Genomic DNA, 21,355 nt, shown 5'->3' with positions numbered 1-21,355 from the left:
TTAATCAAGTTTGGCTTGGTTTGATTCGGTTTCTAATACTTAAAACCAAACTTGAACCAAAATAATCAATTCTCATATCATAAAAACCAAAAACAGACTTGATTATTATTCAGTTTTAATCAATTTTTTTCAGTTTGGTCGGTTTGGGTCGGCCCTTTCGGATTGGATCAATTTTGAACACCCTTGCTCTTCTCCTCTAAATCTGTAATGTACTCCACCATGGCTTAAGCTTGAACATGCCATGGAAGTTGATAAGACCGACAGCACTGGAGAGGGCATGGCTTCATGCAAGGCAAGGGACGAGAGGAAAGATATAGGGAAAGTGAACCAAACAAAAACTTATGGAGCTCTCTAGCAATGTTATCTCACAGATGATGTTGATTCTTGATGGATCCTCAATAGCAACTACGCTTCATCCAAGCATGGTGTCGGAAGTAGCTAGCAAGCCTTATGAAAGTAGGAGGAGACAAGCTCTTATTTGGTAACATGGAAGCAAATATAAGGGTGAAGAGAAGGGAAAATGTAACATCCCAATTTAAATTTTAATAGTTAATTTGGGTTAATAAAAATTTTGAAAAGTATTATTAAATTATTATTATAAAAAAAAGGTATGAAAAAAAAAATAAATAAAAATAAAAAAATAAAAAAAATAAAAAAAAATAATAATAATAAAAAAATAAAATATTATTAAATTATTATTATTATAATAATAAAAAGAAAGAAAGGAAAAGAAAGGAAGAAGAAGAAGAAAAATTTGCTTCGTCCGCCGCCTCAACAGTAACAATAATAAAATAATAATAAAAAGAAAAGAAGAAGAAGAGAGAGAAAATAATTTTAAAAAAATGTGGGACCCACTGAATTTTTATAAAAACTCACCTGTTTCTTCATTTCTTCATTCCTTCTTTCGTGCGTGAGCTTCGGCAGAGAGAGCATCTGTGAGCCAAATTCACCGGTGCTGGGTTTTAAGGTAAGAGTTTTTAATAGGATATTTAGGGTGTGATTTTAAGCTTTTCAAGACTAAGTAAGTGTTCTAAAAATTTTTCTTAGTCATCCTTCTTTTTTAGTTTCTGAGTTTGTAGTGGTAGAAAATTTAAGATCTAAAAGAGGGATGAATTTATGTTGAATAAATATGGTTTTTGAGGTTGTCAGTAGTATAATAAATGTTATAGAGTATAAATTTGTTAATGATCTTTGAATTTATGGCTTATGGATCAAATTCTAAACTAGATCTGAAAATATATGTTGATTTATTGAGGTTTAGATGATTATTTGGGATGAGAAATGAATTATTATGGTTATAGGATTATGATTCTAAGCTAGAGACTTAATTTTTAATTTTTGGGTATTTTAGGTACGAATTTATAAAATAAAAAGAAAATTTTGATAATAGAAATTAGTTTAAAATTTGATTTTTAGATTATCAATGTTTATTGATAATTAAAAGAGGAGTTAAAAATTATACTTAATAGTATTAACTATAGATTTGTATTAAGATTGAGATTAAGAATTATGTTATATTTTTAATTCTATTATTAGAATTATTTTATTAGTTTCAAAAATTGAAACTAATATTTATAAATAATATGTTATTTGTAGATTGTATTACTGGTGAAGATTGTGGTGAGAGAGAAATTTTAAGGAATAATTTATTGAAAAAGCCACAAGGTAACCATGCTTTTAATTTGTGATTAGTGTTACTTCTTGTTAATTGGGTGATTATTGAGAAAATTATGAATTTTGTAATATTGTATAATTGTGCAATATTATTATGAATTTGTTTAATTATTGTGGGAGGTGTTGGGAGACTTGCTATTGTTGTTGTATTTATGTGCCACGTGGTACGCCCCTATTGGAGCTCAATAGGTGGTTTGTAAGGGCTCGGGCTAATCTACCTTTGGCCAGGTAATTTAGTATCGAGTGAGGGCTACGGCTCGAGGTTAATGGAGGGATATAAGGATGGTTGTTTGTGTTTATTATAATATTTCTTATATTTGTTAGAATTATATTATTTTTAATTCTCACTTAGTAAGCACACACTTAACTGTTTGTATACACTATCATAAATTGGCTTTGGTTACTGGGACTTTTGAGTCTCATTATGTGGTTAACAATTTTCAAGAGAAGAGCCAAGAGTGACACGTGGAGGAGTCCCAGAGGCTTAGTGGTATAGATCCACTGTCTCTTTTGGGTATTTAATTTATGATTTATAATGTGTTATATTGCCAATATTAGGACTTTTTTATGTTTATTGTCAATTATATGAATATATAAATGTAATCATGCCTTTCAAACTATTTCTATTTTTGGTACAATTTGGATGACTGTAATTTTAATATTTGGTTTACTTTGGATTGGTTAAAATGGCATGATTATAAGGCCAAATAACTGGCTTGTGTTGAAAATTGACTAAATTGCTTATTTTACTTGTTGGGAGTATAAGGATGGACAAATGTGATTTAGTTTACTTGTTGGGAGTATAAGGATGGACAAATGTGATTTAGCCTAATGGCATGTGGGAGGTAAAAATTTATCTGAAATGTTATAGTGTGTAAGTTGAAGCCAATTATAAAATATTTTATATCAAAATTATTGATATAAAAATGTGTTGGGTGGCTGTAACCTAACTATGGTTGAGTTAAATTATTTAAAAAAAAAATTTTGGTGTGTTACAGAAAAGAAGGGCTAAAGTTATAGAGGAAAATAATTCCTTGCATGGCAACTCCATAAGCAAGGTCTTGCTAGGCCTTGGAGCACACATATGTAGGACTCGGCTTCCCATATGGCAAACCTGCCAGCTCTCTATCAAACATATATGGTCTCAGCACAGGTGAGGATACCATTAACTTGACATGTCTCTCCTTTTCTTTTACTTTTTGAAACCCTAATTTAGTAGCCATAGTGGAAAATCTTTACTTTGTTTCAATGGCCTGTTTCAAAGTGGGATGAGGATATTTGGAGCCTAGTTGATTTTTAAGGTGCATAATGGATCTCGCCACATTGAACTTTTCCACTCCTAGCTTCTTCAACCCCTTCACCATGTACTCCGTTTGAAACTTTGCCAATTGCTCTAGTCTCTCCGTTGTCCACAAAGCCATGAAAGAGAACGATAATGAGCCTTATGCTCCAAAGATTGGAAGGATAGGGGGAGAGACCTGGTAAGAAAAAGGATGGGGGGAGAGAGAGAATTGGACATGGAGAGAGAGTGTGGATGAGAAATTAAAAAAACATTAAAAAATATGGGACCTACTATATATACAATATTTTATAATAAAAGTATTTTAAAAAATTAAATATGGGACCCACATAACATAAAACAGAGCACATTAACATTAGAGGCATCAATGAGTAGATTTTTGATGTTGAGGAATAAAATTGACTCATATTTAAATTTAAAGTGCCCACCATGACTTTTCGAATAAAGTTGAGGGGTAAAAGGATGGGGGGAGAGAGAGAATTGGATGTGGGGATAGAGAGAGAGAGGGAGAGAGTAGATAAGAAATAAAAACCATAAAAAAATATGGGACCCCCCATACTTAGGGGCATCAAGAAGTGAAGTTTTGATATTGAGGAACACAATTGACTCATTTAAATTGAAGGTGCCTACCATGACCTTTTAGGTAAAGTTAAGAAGTAAAAATAATTCCCAACCTCCCTTTTTCAAAACTTCATAATAAATTTTATTATATTTAGATTTCATTCATAAAATATATCATATAGAATTATAATAGTGGGAAGGAGGGAAATAGTTTAATATATAAAAAGGAATTGTGAATGGAGTTTGCTCTATGTACCCCCTTTATTTATTTAATTTTATACTTTTTATTTTTCTATATGAATAATTTGTTTTCTTTCTCATGGTAGAACCAGGGGGGTGGGTGATGAATTGCAATGTAGGCTTCTAAGGCAACAACAGAATATCAATTGGACCAACTACCGCATAAAAGGGCCATTTTGAGTTTCCATGTATTTGCATGTCCGTGAAACGAAGGGACTTGGGAGGACAGTTCGCGGAGGTCATTCTCTTGATCGGATGATTACCAAGTAGTTAAGACGATTTCATTTTTAGAAACCCCATTAAACTTCGAATTGATATTTACTCCATATACATAAAATGAACAATCATTTCTCTTCTTGCCCAAAAAAAAAATGCTGAAAATGTGATAATAGCTGTAGTATAATTTTGACCCTCGAAGATCTTTAATTTGTCTTTTCAATTTTCAGAGCAACTAAGCCCCATATAATTTTATGTCCAGTTTAAATTTCATTTTCCCCTTATATTTTTTAATAGTTCCATAGCTCGCATGCTATTTTGTTAGGAAGTAGAAGTTATACATGAATATAATAAAGAGAGATGGGATTATAAACGTGTTTATGCTGGTAGAATTGATGAATGATCATTGTTATATGTGGGGTCAATTTTTTAAGTTGTGTCTAGCCTCCCCCCTTTCGTATTTGATTATTCGTGCTTTATTCTCTACCTTTAAGGCAGTTGTGCTTTGATTCCACACTCACAACCCACATTTGACTTGTGAATTTAATTTTGATGGACATGACACGATTCATATATTTATTTTGGAGACTATGGTACATTATGAATTATAACGATGGATAGTCATATTTTTATTATGATATACCGTGATTTTTATTCCGTTTACATAAATAATTATGTCATGGTGTGCATTTTAAATTATAAAGAATATTGCCATATATTTTGGTTGGTATAAAGGAGGAATATTGATATATTTCGTTCAGGTATAAAAAATTTTTCATTTTTTTAAAGTAAGTAGGTTGATGTATTAACCCATTTTAACCTATCAATTCATGTGATTTGGATTGAATTGGGTTGAATTTTTTTTAACTCAGATAAAAAAATACTAAACCTAACTCATTTTCATCCAAGCCCATGTGATTTGGGTTGTCCTATATTCCCACATCTAATTATTTGTATGCATTCCTTCCTCATCCCTCACTCGATATATATATATATATATATATATGCATATAAACCCTAACTCCATATAATATATTTGCATTTGTTTAATACTTTCATTTAACTGGCTACTTTAGTGTTTCATATCTACAACCTCTTTAACTGGCTACTTTAGTGTTTCATATCTACAAACTCTCTCTCTCTCTCTCTCTCTCTCTCTCTCTCTCTCTCTCTCTCTCTCTCTCTCTCTCTCTCTCTCTCTCTCTCTCTCTCTCTCTCTCTCTCTCTGAACATGCAAATTGCAAATTTAAACTTTTTTCTTTTTGTAAGCAAAAGTTTGAACATGTTACATTTAGTTTTTTAACTTTACATAGTATTTTATTTTAATCCCTTAACTTTATAATATATTATTTTAATCCTTTAATTCTAACACTATTAATTTTATTCCAACAAAATTTTTAGATTAAATTGTCAAATATTGATAAAAAATTCTCAAATGTTTACATATTAAGTTTATTTTTTTAAAATAACAATGACTAATATAAAAATAATCATTTAAAATTAACAATATTAGGGTTAAAAGACTAAAAATATATTTTACAAAATTAAAGGACTAAATTAAAGCTTTATATAAAGTTAAAGGACTAAAAATATATTTTAGCTATATGACAAATTAATAATGAGTCCTATTCAATGAAGCTGAGTTATGGAGCGTCTTTCATGGGATTCAAGTGGTGAAGAGCTTAAATCTTACCAAACTCATAATGAAGAGTGATTCAACGAAAGTTGCAAGTCAATGGAGTCAAGCAAAAAAGTTTTATGCATTGACAGTTGAGGTGTATGCTATCAAATTTATCAATGAAGACTGGACGATCAATTTGAAACATGTTTACAAGGAAAGCAACATGTGTACAAACTAGCTTGCTAAGTTTGGAATCAAGCATAACTATAATTATAATGTTCTTTTGGAGCCTCCTAGCCCTAGGGAGCTCTTGTATTGGTTGTTTCAAGATGTGAAGGGTTTTTTTGTTGAATTATTGCTAGCCGATTGAATAATATAGTAGAGGCCCTATTTCTCATCAAAAAAAATAACAAGTCCCTATTTAATGCAGAATCCACACGCTAAGTGCGAGAAGAATAATGTCACCCATAGTTATTATACCTTCAATTTTAAATTACAAGACATTTTCAATAAAAAATATAGTGTCTGAAAATATAAGACACTTTAAAAATATTAAAATTTTATTAAACAGGCTTACTTCAATATTACTTCTTTTGAACTCTATTTAATCTTCATTATTCTCTCACCTCAATATATTAAATTAAGGATATTTTTAAAAGTTTATATTTTTATTTTAAAAAGAATAAGATTGTTAATTGTATTTAATAATCACTATTACAAAAAATACTATATGGGATTGCTTATTTTTGACCCACTAAAGCACTCTTGTAACCTTTAGAAATGCTCTTATAAGGATGCCTTACAAGTTTCCAAGTTAAATTCTAGTGGAAGCCTATGGAGGGCTAAGGGAGCACTTCCTCTAAGAAGAGCTCCCTTAGCTCTTTTATTTTTTTTAAATAAAAATTTAATCATTTATGTACATTTTTCCTAGAAATCATTTACAAATAAATGATCCCACTACAAAACTTGTAACACATGTATTCAACTAAAAAAATTGCAAAATAAAATTGAACACCACAATATGGTGAAACTTCCGTTTAAAATTAAACATACAATGTTCTTGTGGATTTGATAACCACAATCTCAAACTACTCTTATCGCAAAATGAGTGAAGAAAATATTTAATATAATATTCTAAACATTACACTGTAAGAAAAAAATATTTAAAACAAAAAATTGCCTCCTAAAATAATACTACCAACTTGCAAAAATTAAACAAATTAAAAATTATAAATATTATTGAGAATCTAATTATCAACACCAATTTGATATTTAAAACCATCTTGCCTAAGAAAAATGCATATAAAACCCATAAAATTTTTGAGATAATGTTGAATGCAGACTGATTATTCCAAATATCATCATGCATGTCTAAGGAACTTGGGAACAAATAATCTGCTCCAGCAAATTTTACAAAGAATTATATCCCCATTATAACGGCAAAATTAAAACAAATTTTATCTGCCAATCAGTTCCAAGCGAGTAGCATAGAGTGAGCAAAACGTACAAATTACATTTATTACTGTGACGAGCCTATACCTTCACAACAACACAGGAGAACTATTTCTTTCCAGAAAAGCACGCCTCAATATTTATTATAAGAGCAGCAGCACAAGTAAAATTTTACTACATACCAGTAGAAAGTTCAGGCTGTATATAACTAAATAAAGACTAAGTGTTACCTTAATTGTTAGGCCAAAATTCATGATACAATGCTTTAACATTTGGATAAAAGCCTTCAAATCCTTTTCTAGCAATGTAATTGAATTTATGCACATCCAAGTCAATCTCAAAGTAGTTTTCTACCTGTAAAAGAAAGCGAAAATATAGCATCAAATCAATCTCAAGAACAAATTACCAAGCTAAACTAACAAAAATGCTACACAAGAAAAAATTCAAGGATTGTGGATCAAAATAGTGGCAACATATCCAAGGAAAAGATCACGTGTAATCACACTAAAATAGGGGTAACGTATCCAAGGAAAAGATCACGTGCAATCACATAACTTGGTCAAAATACAGTCCACATCGATAGAAAACCAAACATAGAAGTTATCAGTAGAAACTATAGTGACTCAATTTCAACAAACTACTTAGTAACAATAGAGTACTAGCTTCTTGTAAAAGGAGGGACTGCAACAAAGTGTAGGCTTGAAAATTATCCAGGACACAAAGTAATATTTACCATAAAATGTGGAGGGGAGAGAAGGAGAGAGTGGAGCGTCCCAATTTAAATTTTAGAACCAAGTAGAGTTAATAGAAATTTGAAAGAACATTTGAGGGTACTTAAATTAATTTGGAGATGATTATTGGGGCTTAACTTAGGATATAATTTTAAAATTGAGATAAAAATGCAAATAATTATAATAATAATAACAATAATAATTGTTAAAACAACTAAAACAACGTGATGCTGAGAGTAGATTGAAAAAAAAAAAAAACCCAAAGAGGAGGAAGAATTCAAGAAGTGGCGGATGAGGGAGTATATGATTTTTTTTTTAAAAAAAAATTATGATAAGGGGGAAGGCGGCGTGGGCCCACGATTATGTTGTTTTAGTTCATTTCGTGTTCTTCATTTCTGCCAGACGCGAGAGGGACAGAGAGCAAGGGAAGGAGAGAACAAAGCAGTCGACAATTTGTGGGTTTGAGGAGATTTTGAGGTAAAATTTTATAATTAAGGCAACTCTCATTTTCAAAACTTTTCTTATAAATATTTTTTTACTTGTCTAAAGCTCTTTAATGGTAATAATATTTTGATGAGTAAAGCAAAATTTAAGATTAAGGCTTAGAATAAATATTAACTTTTAACAAATAGGAATAATAGGATAATATATATAATCTAGTACTTAAATTCTATCAGTTTAGATTTATTTTATTGTTTGATTTGAGAGTTTAAAATTTAGGTTTTACTTATAAAATTTGTGATTTCTGATATACATATATATATATTGATTAACTTGTATTTTTAGGATTTAGATAAGTTAATTTCTAACTTAGTTTTGGGTTTTAATTAGAGAAATTTGGACTAGAATGATATGATTGTAAATTTAAAGATTTTAGAGGTTGATTTTTGATGTGCTGGATGATTATAGGACTGAAATGATTATTTTTAAGGTTTATAAAGGGTCATTAAATGTTAAGATTTCTTATAAAATATTTACATTGTTAATAGAGATTGAAAATTTGGATTTGGGAGTTGATGATTTGGAGATTTTTGGAGGTTGGAGTTACATGTGTGGTTTATGAATTTAAAATGCTTGGCGATATTATTGTGCCCACAAAGGATTTGTTTATTGTTTTTGTCAATGATTGGTTTGCAACTTTCTAGCATGCTTGTATTTATCTAAAAATTCATTGTATAATAGTTTGTTCCTTTTAAAGCATGCTTGTGAGTATTATACAATTGATTTGAAAAGTTAAGGATTGAGAATGATTAGAATTCTTTTCAAGCATGCTTGCATAATTTTATTATGAAATGTAATATTTTTATGTGATGTAAAAGAGGTAACAAGAATAAATAATATTGTGATTGTTTGTTTGGGGTTGATGATTGATTATGTCATGTGATTTGCCTCAACTATACGCACAGTAATTGACTTTTTACTTGTTGTTCCCAATGTCTTTGATATTTTAGGGCGATGAACACCTACCTTTTAAGGGAAGGGAGTCCTCTTTTGACAATATAATCCCAACTTAAGCTCTATCTAGTAGTAACAAGACAGTTGACAGTGCATGAGGGTGAGATTGGGTAATGCATCACTATTGTTTTAATTTGATATTGACTTAAAAATTGTTATAGGATTGTAAACCTTGCATTCCTTGTTTTGGTACTGTTTGTGAAAGGATTGTAACTGTGTGTATGTGTTTGTTTGTGAACTAGTTTCAAAAAAGTATGCCAATGTGTATTAAAATACTCAACTATTAATGAAAATTTTGATCTCACATGTTATCTCTTACTTATTTTTAGATAAGTAGTCAGGTGGAGTTATAAGGAAAGTGCTGGAGAAGTGAGTTTGGGCTTTTTTTCTCTTGACTTGACTCATGATTTCTACTTATTTTATGACAATAGTTGCCATGATGTAGGAATTTAGTTATATAACTTTATTTTTGATAATTGTTATAGGTTATTTGACTTTAACTGTTTAAATATTTTGTTTGAACTTGATGACTTTTGGGCATGTCAATCTAGATTATGGCTTTTTTTGTTGGGCTAAGCCCATTTATTTTGAATTGTATATATTAATGGTAATATATAGGAAAGCTTGTTATTGGAGGGACTAATGATATCTATAAATTGTGGTCGAACCCTGGGCTTGTTGTGTACTATTTATTGGGTTCTAGCTACCCTAAACCCAAAAAAGGCTATTTTTCAGGAATACCTATTGTAATTTTGTTTTGGCAGTTTTTTTGAATATTTATTTCTAGAAAAAAAGGGGGAAATGTTTTTTTGTTCTTATCAAAATATTGTAGGAAATTGTGATAAAAAACCGATCCGTTACAAAAAGGCACATGCAAGAAGATTTATCTTTGAGAGTGTTGTGTCTGGGCTCTTGCATCCAATGCAAATGACATATACATCTAAGAGAGAAATATCAATCGATCAGCTATAATCTCGAAATGATAGAGATACACATCAACACAACAAAAAGGATCAAGGGACAACAAATAATTAAAACAAATTTATGGCTAATGAGTGCAACAATTTATGTATAACAAAGGTCAAATGCCAAACTAAAACATCCTCTAAAAGTCAAAAAAAAATTTGGTATTCACTTTCGTAGGCACTCATCGTAAAACCCACGAACTTGAGTAATCTGTCGCAAAAAGAATTAGATTAGCCAATACATTCAAAGCTAACTTGAACAACTAATTTGTATGTGGGCACTAATTAAAAAATGAAAAAAAAAAAAAGTGTAGCCAGAGACGAGTACTCAGCCAACGAATTTTATATATCAATCAATGCTACCATATTCAAAGCTCATCCAAATAACATATCTACAATGAACGCACAACCCATAGCATTTAAATCACTTGAATCCAAACAGTCAATTCATATCAACCCACCCAAAACACATGAACAAACACATTAAGAAAGAGAACACAGAGACAATAAGAGCTTGAGGAAACATCTATTTAAGATAATTGACTAATAAGAACATATATATCAGATTTGATTTACAACAAGACTAATATTGGATAAAGCATGCTCAATACAGCTTGATGATTTTCATCCCCGCTTTTTAGCTAGCGAGGGTAAGTCCTAAATGATTTCAAACTTTGCCCGCAATTATACTAGGCTAATTATATGTATATAATTGCAAATTATTATTGGAGCACCACAAAGATGCACGAGTCTCAAAGCCAAATGAAACTATATTGTATAGACCGGGCAAAGTTAAAATTAAGAATCCGTAAGCAATAGCTTCAGAGTTAAAGTGCCAAAGAAAGCTATGTCAAATCCTAAGTTTTGGTACAGTCTTGGAATGCCACGCATAAAGCTATATACCAGCAAACTAGCAGCCATTAATACATCAAATACAAAGTCATAATGGTGGGGTTTTTTGTTCGCGAATATTAGCTCATCCATAAATTTCAGCCAGATAGACACAAGAACATGGACAAACGAAAAATAGATGAAGGAGGACCTAGGACTAACGGTAGCTTGTAGAAAAGTGACTGGAAAGCTTTCATTCAAGATGACCCATTCATTGTCTTGTTTTTCTTTTTTCTTTTAACTTCATGTGAATTCATAAAATAACATGAGCCATAGGGAAAACGACATATTTTAGGCATGCTCAAATATTGGTGTTCAAGAATGCATAAAAATTTATATTAAAACGTAAAAAAAAAAAAATACAGGCAGGCAAGAATCATCATGGAAGATATACGTAACTAACAAATGAGAATAAAGTCCCTATCAGCAGAGCAATACGCTTGGCCTCTTTGCGAGTCCTCATCTTGTGAAAGTCCAATCAAGAGTTGCAAACAAGAATGATATAATCCTTAAAAATTACTCCATCTGTTAAAAAATATAAATCATTTTTTAAAGAGTTTAATATTAAAAAATGTAAGATATTTTTAATCTTTCAAAGTGTAATCATTGTTTTTTTTCAAAAGTGCCTCTATTGATAATAATTTTATATTTATCATAAGGTGTTTAGCAGAAATAAATATAAAAAGATAGAGTTAGTTTGAAAGTAGGTAACAACTTTATTGAAGAATAAAATTTAATTAAAAATGCCTTACATTTCTTAATGGAGAGAGTATAAGTTATTTAAGAGTCTAATTTTTTATATTATGGCCAGAGAAAGGATTTGTTTATGGACATTACGTTAATTCAACTTTAATAAAATTACAATTTAAAAGATCCTATCTATATACATCAAATATTATAAAAAGGTAACATAGAAGTTCAAAGAGCAAAGTCACAATACAAGGATAGGAGGAGTTCAATAAGTTGAAAGTAAACTATTGGAGAACCCTAACCTTGATATTGATCAGTTTTTGGATACTGAACCGGAATATCAGCATCGGAGATCAAGAGCCTAGACACCATCTTCTTTTTTACTTCGATGCCCGTAGAAGAAATGCAAATCTAAAGAGTGTAGAAGATGTGGTTGAGATATGAAGACTTAGCTCTATAAATGGATGAAGAAAAACAAAGGTTGAGTGGAGATTGAAGTGACGGAGGGGTGGGGTTCCCGAAATTGATAATTGATAAAAAATGCTTTTAATATTTTTTAAGAAAGACCTTTCAAAGCACTTATCGGAAGAAGCGTTCCCTTAAATCCCTTTGTTTATGTTTTTTAATTATTTTATCTCCATTCTTTCAGGGCGCTCCAATAGGCTAATCTCTCTTAATTTTTATTTGAATTTTTGAAAGCCCTATTGGAGCACTTTGGCAAGCGCTCCGCTAGGTTATTTCATTCTTTAAATTAAAGCTCCCATTTTGGAGCCTAAACTAATAGGAGAAAGTTTTTTTGATAAGCTATTTTCTCTGTTTTTTTAACTTACTTTGCACTAAACTGATAGGAGCTTTTCCCCAAAAAAACTGATAGGAGCGGAGGGTACATATATTTTTTTAACAGTTTTAGAAGCATTTTTTTATAAGTGCTCCAAAATGGTGCTCCTAAAAGATTTTTTTTAAAGGAGTGAGTTTTCATTGAAATGTAAGATTTTGTTTTAAGTGTCTTATAATTAAAAAAAAAAGTATTATTTATTTTTATATTTAAACCCACAAGCACTGCTTTGTAATTGTGGAGTCGTTTTTCTCAAATGTTGTGCCCCTTAATTTCCCATCTTTTTTACTTTCTGACGCATCGAATTATAATCAGGGTTTAAAAAATTGGGTACCGTACGTGTTTAGGCACAGGAAGTGGTTTGTCATAAAAAATTGTAATGGAATATTTTCCTTCTGAGAGTTAGCTATGCTCTGAATTATTGATGACATTAATAAGATACACTACAAATTGTGCCTAAAAACTATGTATGTATGTATGTATGTATGTGTTTGTGTGTGTGTATTATAGTATAGTGCATTACACATTCGAGGTTCATATTTTCAGAACCTCTGCATGGCTGGAGCTTGGATGCTCAAATTGCAAGAACTTATTCAGGTATATATTTATGCATTGATTAATTAATTCTGCTTGATGTTTAATAACTTTCTCCATTACTCAATCACTTACAATGACAGTTCAGCTCAACTGATATGATATAGCGTTAGAGTGTATTTATTACTTTTATAGCTAGCTAGGGTGTGTTCTACACACAAAGAGACCCAGCGGGTAGGGCATACAGTTTTGGGTACCCTTGCACTCACGATCGAGAGGCTTGTATGTACATTCCGAGAAGACTAGTTAAGACTATCAAACGCAGAAGAATCATTGTGTGAGTGACTTGAGTGCGAGCCTATATAATTAATTGAAAGCACGAGAAACACCTGGTTGGCAAAGGGCAAGAAGAAATAATGCTATATTATATCGATCTTCTCAGTATCTTTCTGCGTCAGGGTATTTAGAGCGGACAACAGAAAACTATAGCAACAGATAAGATAAGGAATGTGAGCATCAACACCTCCATGTCGGCTTTCGCTATCTCAACATTTACACATGTTTGTTTTGTGGATATATTTATATATATATATATATGGTACCCTTGAATCCTTGATTTGATTCTCAGTTCGAACACAACGCACTGTTTTGATTCGTTTGTCATTAATTAAAAAGCACACATTTTGATTTATAAAACACGAGTCTAATTTCTGTCCGCCCCCTTAATTTCTTTATTTATAGCCTAATATATAATTCATCATGCATAATCGATGATCGTGCCATAAAATTAAAGACCATCGTCCTAATAGACAAGGTTATTATATTACTACAGTATTCACCCCCTGCCAAGTTAATTAACGCTGTTAGGTAGCAGTTAATGCTAAGAATTCGTTCAGAATATATATAAATACACTCTCTTCGTTTTCATTTATACAAAAAACTATTATTTTTAATTTATCTTTTCATACAAGTAGTAAAATCACATTTTTTAATAAACAATTATTATGAATTTTTTAAATTAATCCTTATAATTTCATAATTTATATTGATAAAAAAATTATGAAGACATGATTAATAAAATTATTAATATTATTTTAATATATTTTTATTTTTAGATATAATTAATATATTTAATTAATTTTTTTAATTATATAATACATTTTTATAAATAAAAACGGTGGGAGTCTGTGGCCTGTGGGTGTATGCCGATACTTAAAACTAGCTAGCTAGGCAAACACAGCTTTATTCCCTCCACGTGCACGGGCCCACTTGAAGATTAGCTAGCTCCTCTAATAATAGTGCACTATATAGGTAAAATTCATTCCTGCAAAAGGAACCGTATTGAAACAGATATCTTGCAGAAGTATGTGGTCCAAACTCAAGGTTTTCTTTTTGTTGGCCAAAAAAAAAAAAATCATACAGTGTTTCAATTAATCAGAGCAAGCTAATCACTCGCGTGCACAGTAACGATAACTAAAGCAAAAAATGACGCGGGAGCAGGAACAAGCTGTGGACAGGTGTAGCAGGCCGAAAACAGCTAGCACATTAATTATCAGCACCATGATCATTTAAAGCTAGAATATTACATAAATGCGCATAGACACCTTCAAAATCGGATTTAGATTCCGGCTCGCCTTTTCATATGTATAGGAGATAGGAGAAGTGTTCCTGTAACGTGAAATCTCTCCCTCCTGTATGTAAAGTATTTTTTAAAAATTATTTTATTTTTAAATAATCAAATAATTTTATTTTATTTTAAAAAATAATAGATTATTAATTGTATATTTTTTTACCATCATCATAATATTAATTATTATTTTATTAAAAATAAAATTAAAAAATTATCATATTTTTATATGATTTTAACTAAATAATAAATTTTTATTAATATGTAAAATTTAATTAAAAATAATTTATATATGGAGCTGGAAATAGAGGGGGTAATGATTTCCAGTTTTTTTTTTCGTTATTAATAAATGATTAATTAATTAGTTCCGCCGGATTGAATTGGACAGAAACAATAGCCTGGAGCCCCAGACATGACACGACAAGCTGCCAACTTCAGAGAGAAGAATAAACAAACACGTACGTCAAAGATGGTTTGGGCACAGCATGGGCCAAGATTAAATTTGTACTCTCTCCCGCTAGGGAAAGGGACTTTACTTTTCTCTCAGCTTTCCCTGTCTCAACTTTTTATATTATTTTATTATACAGTTTTTTTTTTTAAGATAGAATTAATGAAGAGTGGAAGATGAAGGAAGTGAGAGAAAAGGAGAGAGAGAAAAATAGAATCCCTCTTCCACTCTCCGCTATTCATGACACCTGCCACAACCCCTCTGTTTTATTATAATTGCCTTTTAAAATTGTTGCACATGTATCAAAATAATTTTATTTATAAATTATTTTTAATATATTTTATCAGTATTCAAGAAAATTTAAAACTCATTAATTCGATCTTAAAATTTAATAAATTTTTTAACTTTAACTTTATTAAATATACACATTTCAATAATATATATATTTTATATTATTTCAATATTTAATGGAGGGTAAAAGATCATGATAAAAATTTAATAACGTGACTTACAAATCGGATTAAATAAATTTTTCTCTCTATGCCCTATAATAGAACCAAAGAGAGTATTTCATTATCAAATGTTTATGCCTTTAAAATTACTATAGTAAGCAATAGTAAATTACTTCGTGGGTATATAAAAAGGAAAACTACTGTTAATGCTGTTTTGGAAATTCACATGGAACAAATTTTTTCTCTTAAAAAAATCCAAATGAAACGGAGGAAGCATGGGCAATGGATAAGACAATGCAAAGAAATATTCAGTGTCTTGAAACAAATTGTCTTTCTCATTTTCGCCCTCAATAATTGGAGTTGTATTATGGGGCAATAATTATGAGAGGGGTAAGGGAGAATATTGATAGTTGTAAATAGATGTGGATAGTTATGTGATATTAAAGAGTGCGGAGCACAAGAGGCTCCAAGCCCGTAACATACATGAGAGACATTTTGAAAAATGTGCATTAAATATTCAGACAAATACGTGACATTACTTACCATACTCTGAGATAACAATGGTTTAACCCATTAATGGATCAATGATATCTAGGAGTACATTCCCTCGTGCTTCAAAGCGCATCATCTTGATTGTTGGGTGGGGAACATCTACACATATGCATGCAACTGACGCTTTTCCATGTACACATACATTGAACCTAACGTTTGCATAGTCCAAGGTCATTTATTTATAACATCCCACCCTCAATGAATTGCCTGCTAGCTTTGCCAAAATGAAGCTAGTCGGGAGATAGTGATGTGATAGGATGGAGAGTGGATTATGATTTGAATGTTCATGTATTTTTTTTTTAAATAACAAAAACATTGAACGGCCTAACTTTTATCTTACAAATAAGTATCAATCAATCCCCTTCGAAGCAAGACGGATGATTCATTTGTATATGGGTACCATGAATTATGACCTATTACTAAATCATGTGCAATTGAACAATAGCTGCTAAATACGAAAGTCTGTAACTTCTCTACAGATCACACTCAAATAAATTATCTACAAACATGGACGCATTTAGAAGTTAACGACCTCATGAGGAGGCCAAATTGAAACGCAAAATTACATAACAGTGGGGGACCAGCAGCCTTGCTCGCCCCACTAAACCCATCCCAGTCTTTAAATCAAATTAAAGGTATTTTTTTTTAAATATTGAAGCGAGATATTAATTTTTTCTTTTTGTATAGAGAAATAGACACAGACATTCGTTATTCATGGGTGATCTGCTCTGCAGTTAATCCATTCACGCCGAATTCAGTTAATATATGTGCATTGATGAGATCGACATCAGCTCAGAATGTCAACTGACAGAAAAAGAGTAAAGTTCACATTGCCAATTGTGGACGGAATATAATTTGAGATTTGCATGAAATGCGGAATGATAATTTTTTCACTGCGGAATGATATTTTTCACTGCTGTTTACATGGGATAGGCGTAGACAGTAACCCAACCAATTTAAATATTCCCGATCATTTACCAAATATGGCTCATTAATATCAATTTTTAAACGAATTAAGTAAACAATGAATATTATGGAATAATCAGGCGAATCATTATAATTATTTCGTTCTTCCATATATATTTTTAACGTCGAAATATGATACTTTTCTGCAAAACCATCATTTCTAGCCGTTGATTAAATTTACAAACTACAAGTGTTAATGGTTGGTTTCACATAGTGGGTGTCATGCATTTGCTTGATAACGATCCAAGGAAAAGCATGTCGTTTATACCAAGAGTAAATGAGGGATTCACGGAGAAATTGGCAATACAACTTGTCTCGCCACGTGTTTTTAGCAATTGTTCAGGTTCTCACTAATTAATTAACCAGAACATTCCTTCATGTTGGTAACATAAATCTAGAGTGTTGATTCGCTCAATTTTACTCCTCCCTCATGCTTATTGCAAAGTAAAGGTAGACTTCGTCTTTCTGAAGATTCTTTATTCCTTTTCCTTTTGCATTTCTCATTACATTTTCTTCAGCCTTTCCTTTTTCTTTTCATATCCGTTTTATCATGTATGTTTCTCAACAAAGGCTTCAAATCAATCTTAGTGGGAGTACAATTTATACCGTTGTCCATCTAGATCTACATATAAAGATTGCAGGCTCCACAAGCTATATTCCAAAGTAAGAATTAACGAAACTAAGAGAACGAAGATGTTCTATACATGCGGCATATTCACATCACTTTGAGTAGCAAGAAAAGAAAAACGACTGATTCGGCAATGAGATCATTTAAGTTTGACTGCTTCGGGTCACGTAAATTTGGCTATAATAAGCTGCATGATAAAGACTAATGTACAAGTCCTATGGGGGAACTCCGGAGTCTTTTTAATTATCAGGAATATTTTGGAGGACGAACCATCGGTTTTGGACCTAACTAATTAAGCATTACCGTCTTCTTTCATGAACTTGAACCGGAAGGCCGCCTCTTACAGTGGCGGTAAGACCCGGGACGAAGCGGGGCTCTTGATTTGCCCCGACTGATCGAATTTTAAACCTTCGAACCAAGGCAATCACCACAGACTTCATCTCCACAAGAGCCAATTCCTTTCCCAAACAAACCCTAAGACCTGCCTGGAAAACCGGGTATTTAAATGGACACTCATGCACAAAAACACCATCTTGCAACCACCTCTGAGGCTTAAATTCCAGGCAATCGGAGCCCCAAATCCGCTCCATCCGACCCATCGCATACGGGTGGTATGTAACCCTGGTCCCCTTCCTCACAAACGTCCCGTCTGGTAACACATCGTCCTCCACGGCGAATTTTGAATCAAACTGAATAGGCGGGTATAGCCTCATACTCTCATGAACCGCCGCGTTCAGGTAATGCATACGGCGCATTTGTTCAAAGCTCGCGACATCCTGATCCGGATCCATGAGCTGGTCCAGTTCTTCCAGAATCAACGACTCCACCTGGGGGTGGCTTGACAGTAAAATGAAAAAGCCTGTCAACGCTGCAGCAACCGTATCACGACCTGCTAAGAGGAAGCTTACGACCACGTCTCTTAAATACTTATCGTCGTTGACTGAACCCATGAATCTGGCAAGAAGATCCTTTCGCGCTGAAAAACCCGTCTCCCGAGATTGTTTTATCACCCCCTCCGCTAAATCGTTTACTATGTGAATTGCTTCCTTTAGCTTCTTCTCAGATCCTACGTTGAAAAACCGTTTTATCTTCCATATAACCGGTGACGCGATCATTGCTCGCTCCGCGGATAGCTTCGACGCTAGGTCAAAGGCGTCGGCGAAACTCGACGTGGGAAGAGATGAGAGCAGACATCCTGGATCGAACCCGAACGAGAACTTACAAATGTTGTCGAAGGAGAATCGTCGGAAAATGTCTTGCAAGTCCAACACTTGGCCACGTTTACCAGATGCGGTGGAAGCCAGGAGAGGAATTAACCTCGTTCGGATCTCTTCAGTGACTATGTCGAGAGCATAGGACCGATTGGCGACGCTGCTTATTTCGAGGCTCGCCATTTTGCGTTGAAACTTCCATGAGTCACCGTCAACGTTGAAGATTCCTCGGCCAAGAAGATCGCCGAGAAGTGTGGAGAAAGGCTTACCTTTTGGGTAGTTATCGAAGCGGGTCTTGAGGATGTGCTGGACGTTGTCCGGGTCAGACGTGATTGTGTTTCGAAGCACGTGGGCGTGGATGGTTCCGGTGGGCGAGTTTCTGAGTAGGTGAGTGTACCAATCGCAGAGGTTGCCAAAGTCGCGAGCCCAACTGACGGTCAGGTAGCTCCGGCAGATATTGCAGTTACAGCACGGCTTCATCCGGAGGACGAAGATGAGAAAGGAAAAAACAGAGAACAGAGCGGTGAAGGAGAAGAACAGGAAGCAGAAAGTGGTGGACATGGTTTCTACTGACGGAGAAGCTTCAAGATGACCCATATATATATTATTCTGTTCTGTGTTTCGTTAAAATCTGAGAAGAGGAAAGATCGGGAATACTGCGCGAGGTTGAGGAAGAAAGGAAGGCATAGGGTGATGTATATATAGTTGGGAGGGCCGGATTAATAATTAGCTTGGCATTGGGTTGATAAATTAAATTAGAGGAAACAGTGGGCAAAATAATATTCAATGGTGTGGTTTCAGGTTTTAGGTTCTTGTTTGAAAAACGATCAATAAAGAAAAAATAAATAGGTGGAAATTTGAGAGTTGACGAGCAGCAGCGAAAAATGTAAACGCTCATGAAAAACGCGTGCGCAAAAGGGCACCGGGGCTGCAGAACGCAGCGTCCTTTTTCCATCCACGTGATAGTATTATATATTTACGAGTATTTATTAATAAGTTATTTTTTTAGTTTCCGTGAATTAGGTCTCTGATCAGGGATTTGGTATGTTGAATGACGCATAGTACAAAATGAGGTTAAAATATTTTTACTGATGTGAGAATCAATATTGAATATTTGAAATGAAAATAATGAGAAAACCGAGGAATTAATCAGTAAACTCACAAAGCCATTGCTATAACAGTAAACGACTGGTTAACTTAACTATGTAGTGTGTACGGAATTCAAATGCATTTATTTTCTCTGCAGCCTACTCCTTCCTTTGTTGGCCCCTCTCCCCCTTTGTTGGGTCTTGAATCAATTCAGACTTGCTGACTCAGCAGCATCCTTCTCACCAAATAGGACGTATTGTGTGTTTAATTTTTAATTTGTCACAAATTTATTTGATGAAAATCAGTTTAAAAAAAACAATTACTAAAATAAATTTTATATTTAAATATATTTTTTAAAAAATCAATTTGATAAATTAAAAAATATTTAAATTAATGATAATTTGTGCTTTTAAAATTTATTTTGGAATATATAATAACGAAAAATGACATTAATTTATCAAAATTGATAATTTCTGTTATATAAATATAATTTATTAGAAAAAATTTGAAAGTGTGAAAATATTTAAAATAATATGAAATTAATATATTAAATGGTAAGAATAAAAAATATATAGTTTAATATTAGAAAAAATTAAAACACAATAAAGATATTTTGATCATTTATAAAAGTAAGTACAATTGAACTCCCATTTACAATTTAAAATCCATAAAAAATAGTGTTGATAAATTACATTTTAATTCCATCTCAATTTATATTTTAAAAGTCATTTTATTCACCTAAAAATTATTCAAATAATATTTAATATCTCAAAAGTGAAAGTGATTTTTTTTTGGTGAAAAGAGTTTAGTTAAAAAGTGAATTTTAAATGTCAAACTTTGATTATCCAAACCCACTCGTGATCCCCTCCTAACCTTTACAGCAATACGATTTGCCGCTAAATTTTCTTTTCTCATTGAAAGGCGGAGTTAATTAATCAATTTGTTTTGGACAGTACTTGATCCCATAATCGAGGAAATTAAAGAGTTTAATTTATTTTACAAAGAAGGGGTGATTGTTGTGAGAAGGTCGCTGTCATTGGGTGATGCAAAGGCGAGGAGATAGTAACGGGAGAATAAAAAGAAATCCCAAAAAAATTAATTAATTTAAGTTAAATTTTAAATGTTAAATGTTATAAGTTTATAAGTCAATCTCTTAATTTTATAACTATATTGTAATGAATTTATAATTTATTTTTTAAATTTTAATGTGGTTGAAA

At 32.2% G+C, this 21,355-nt stretch overlaps 1 protein-coding gene and 1 long non-coding RNA gene across 2 annotated transcripts; one reads left to right on the top strand and one right to left on the bottom strand.

The window, feature by feature from the left end:
* The first annotated feature begins 934 nt into the window (after positions 1 to 934).
* Positions 935 to 2,411, top strand: LOC129315091 (uncharacterized). Its single transcript, XR_008594371.1, has 2 exons — positions 935 to 967; positions 1,597 to 2,411. It is a non-coding gene; the product is annotated as an uncharacterized LOC129315091 (long non-coding RNA).
* Positions 2,412 to 17,680: 15,269 nt separating this feature from the next.
* On the bottom strand, positions 17,681 to 19,696 carry LOC129316336 (cytochrome P450 94C1-like). The gene has a single exon (XM_054960697.1). It carries the CDS (start codon positions 19,644 to 19,646, stop codon positions 18,138 to 18,140), a length of 1,509 nt encoding a protein of 502 aa, XP_054816672.1. The 5' UTR covers positions 19,647 to 19,696; the 3' UTR covers positions 17,681 to 18,137.
* Between the last annotated feature and the right edge of the window lie 1,659 nt (positions 19,697 to 21,355).

The sequence above is a fragment of the Prosopis cineraria genome, unplaced genomic scaffold (genome assembly GCF_029017545.1).
Source record: "Prosopis cineraria cultivar Desert tree isolate PC_DT_omini unplaced genomic scaffold, ASM2901754v1 PC7, whole genome shotgun sequence".
Lineage (NCBI taxonomy): Eukaryota > Viridiplantae > Streptophyta > Magnoliopsida > Fabales > Fabaceae > Prosopis > Prosopis cineraria.
This window is presented reverse-complemented; position numbering and strand designations above follow the sequence as displayed.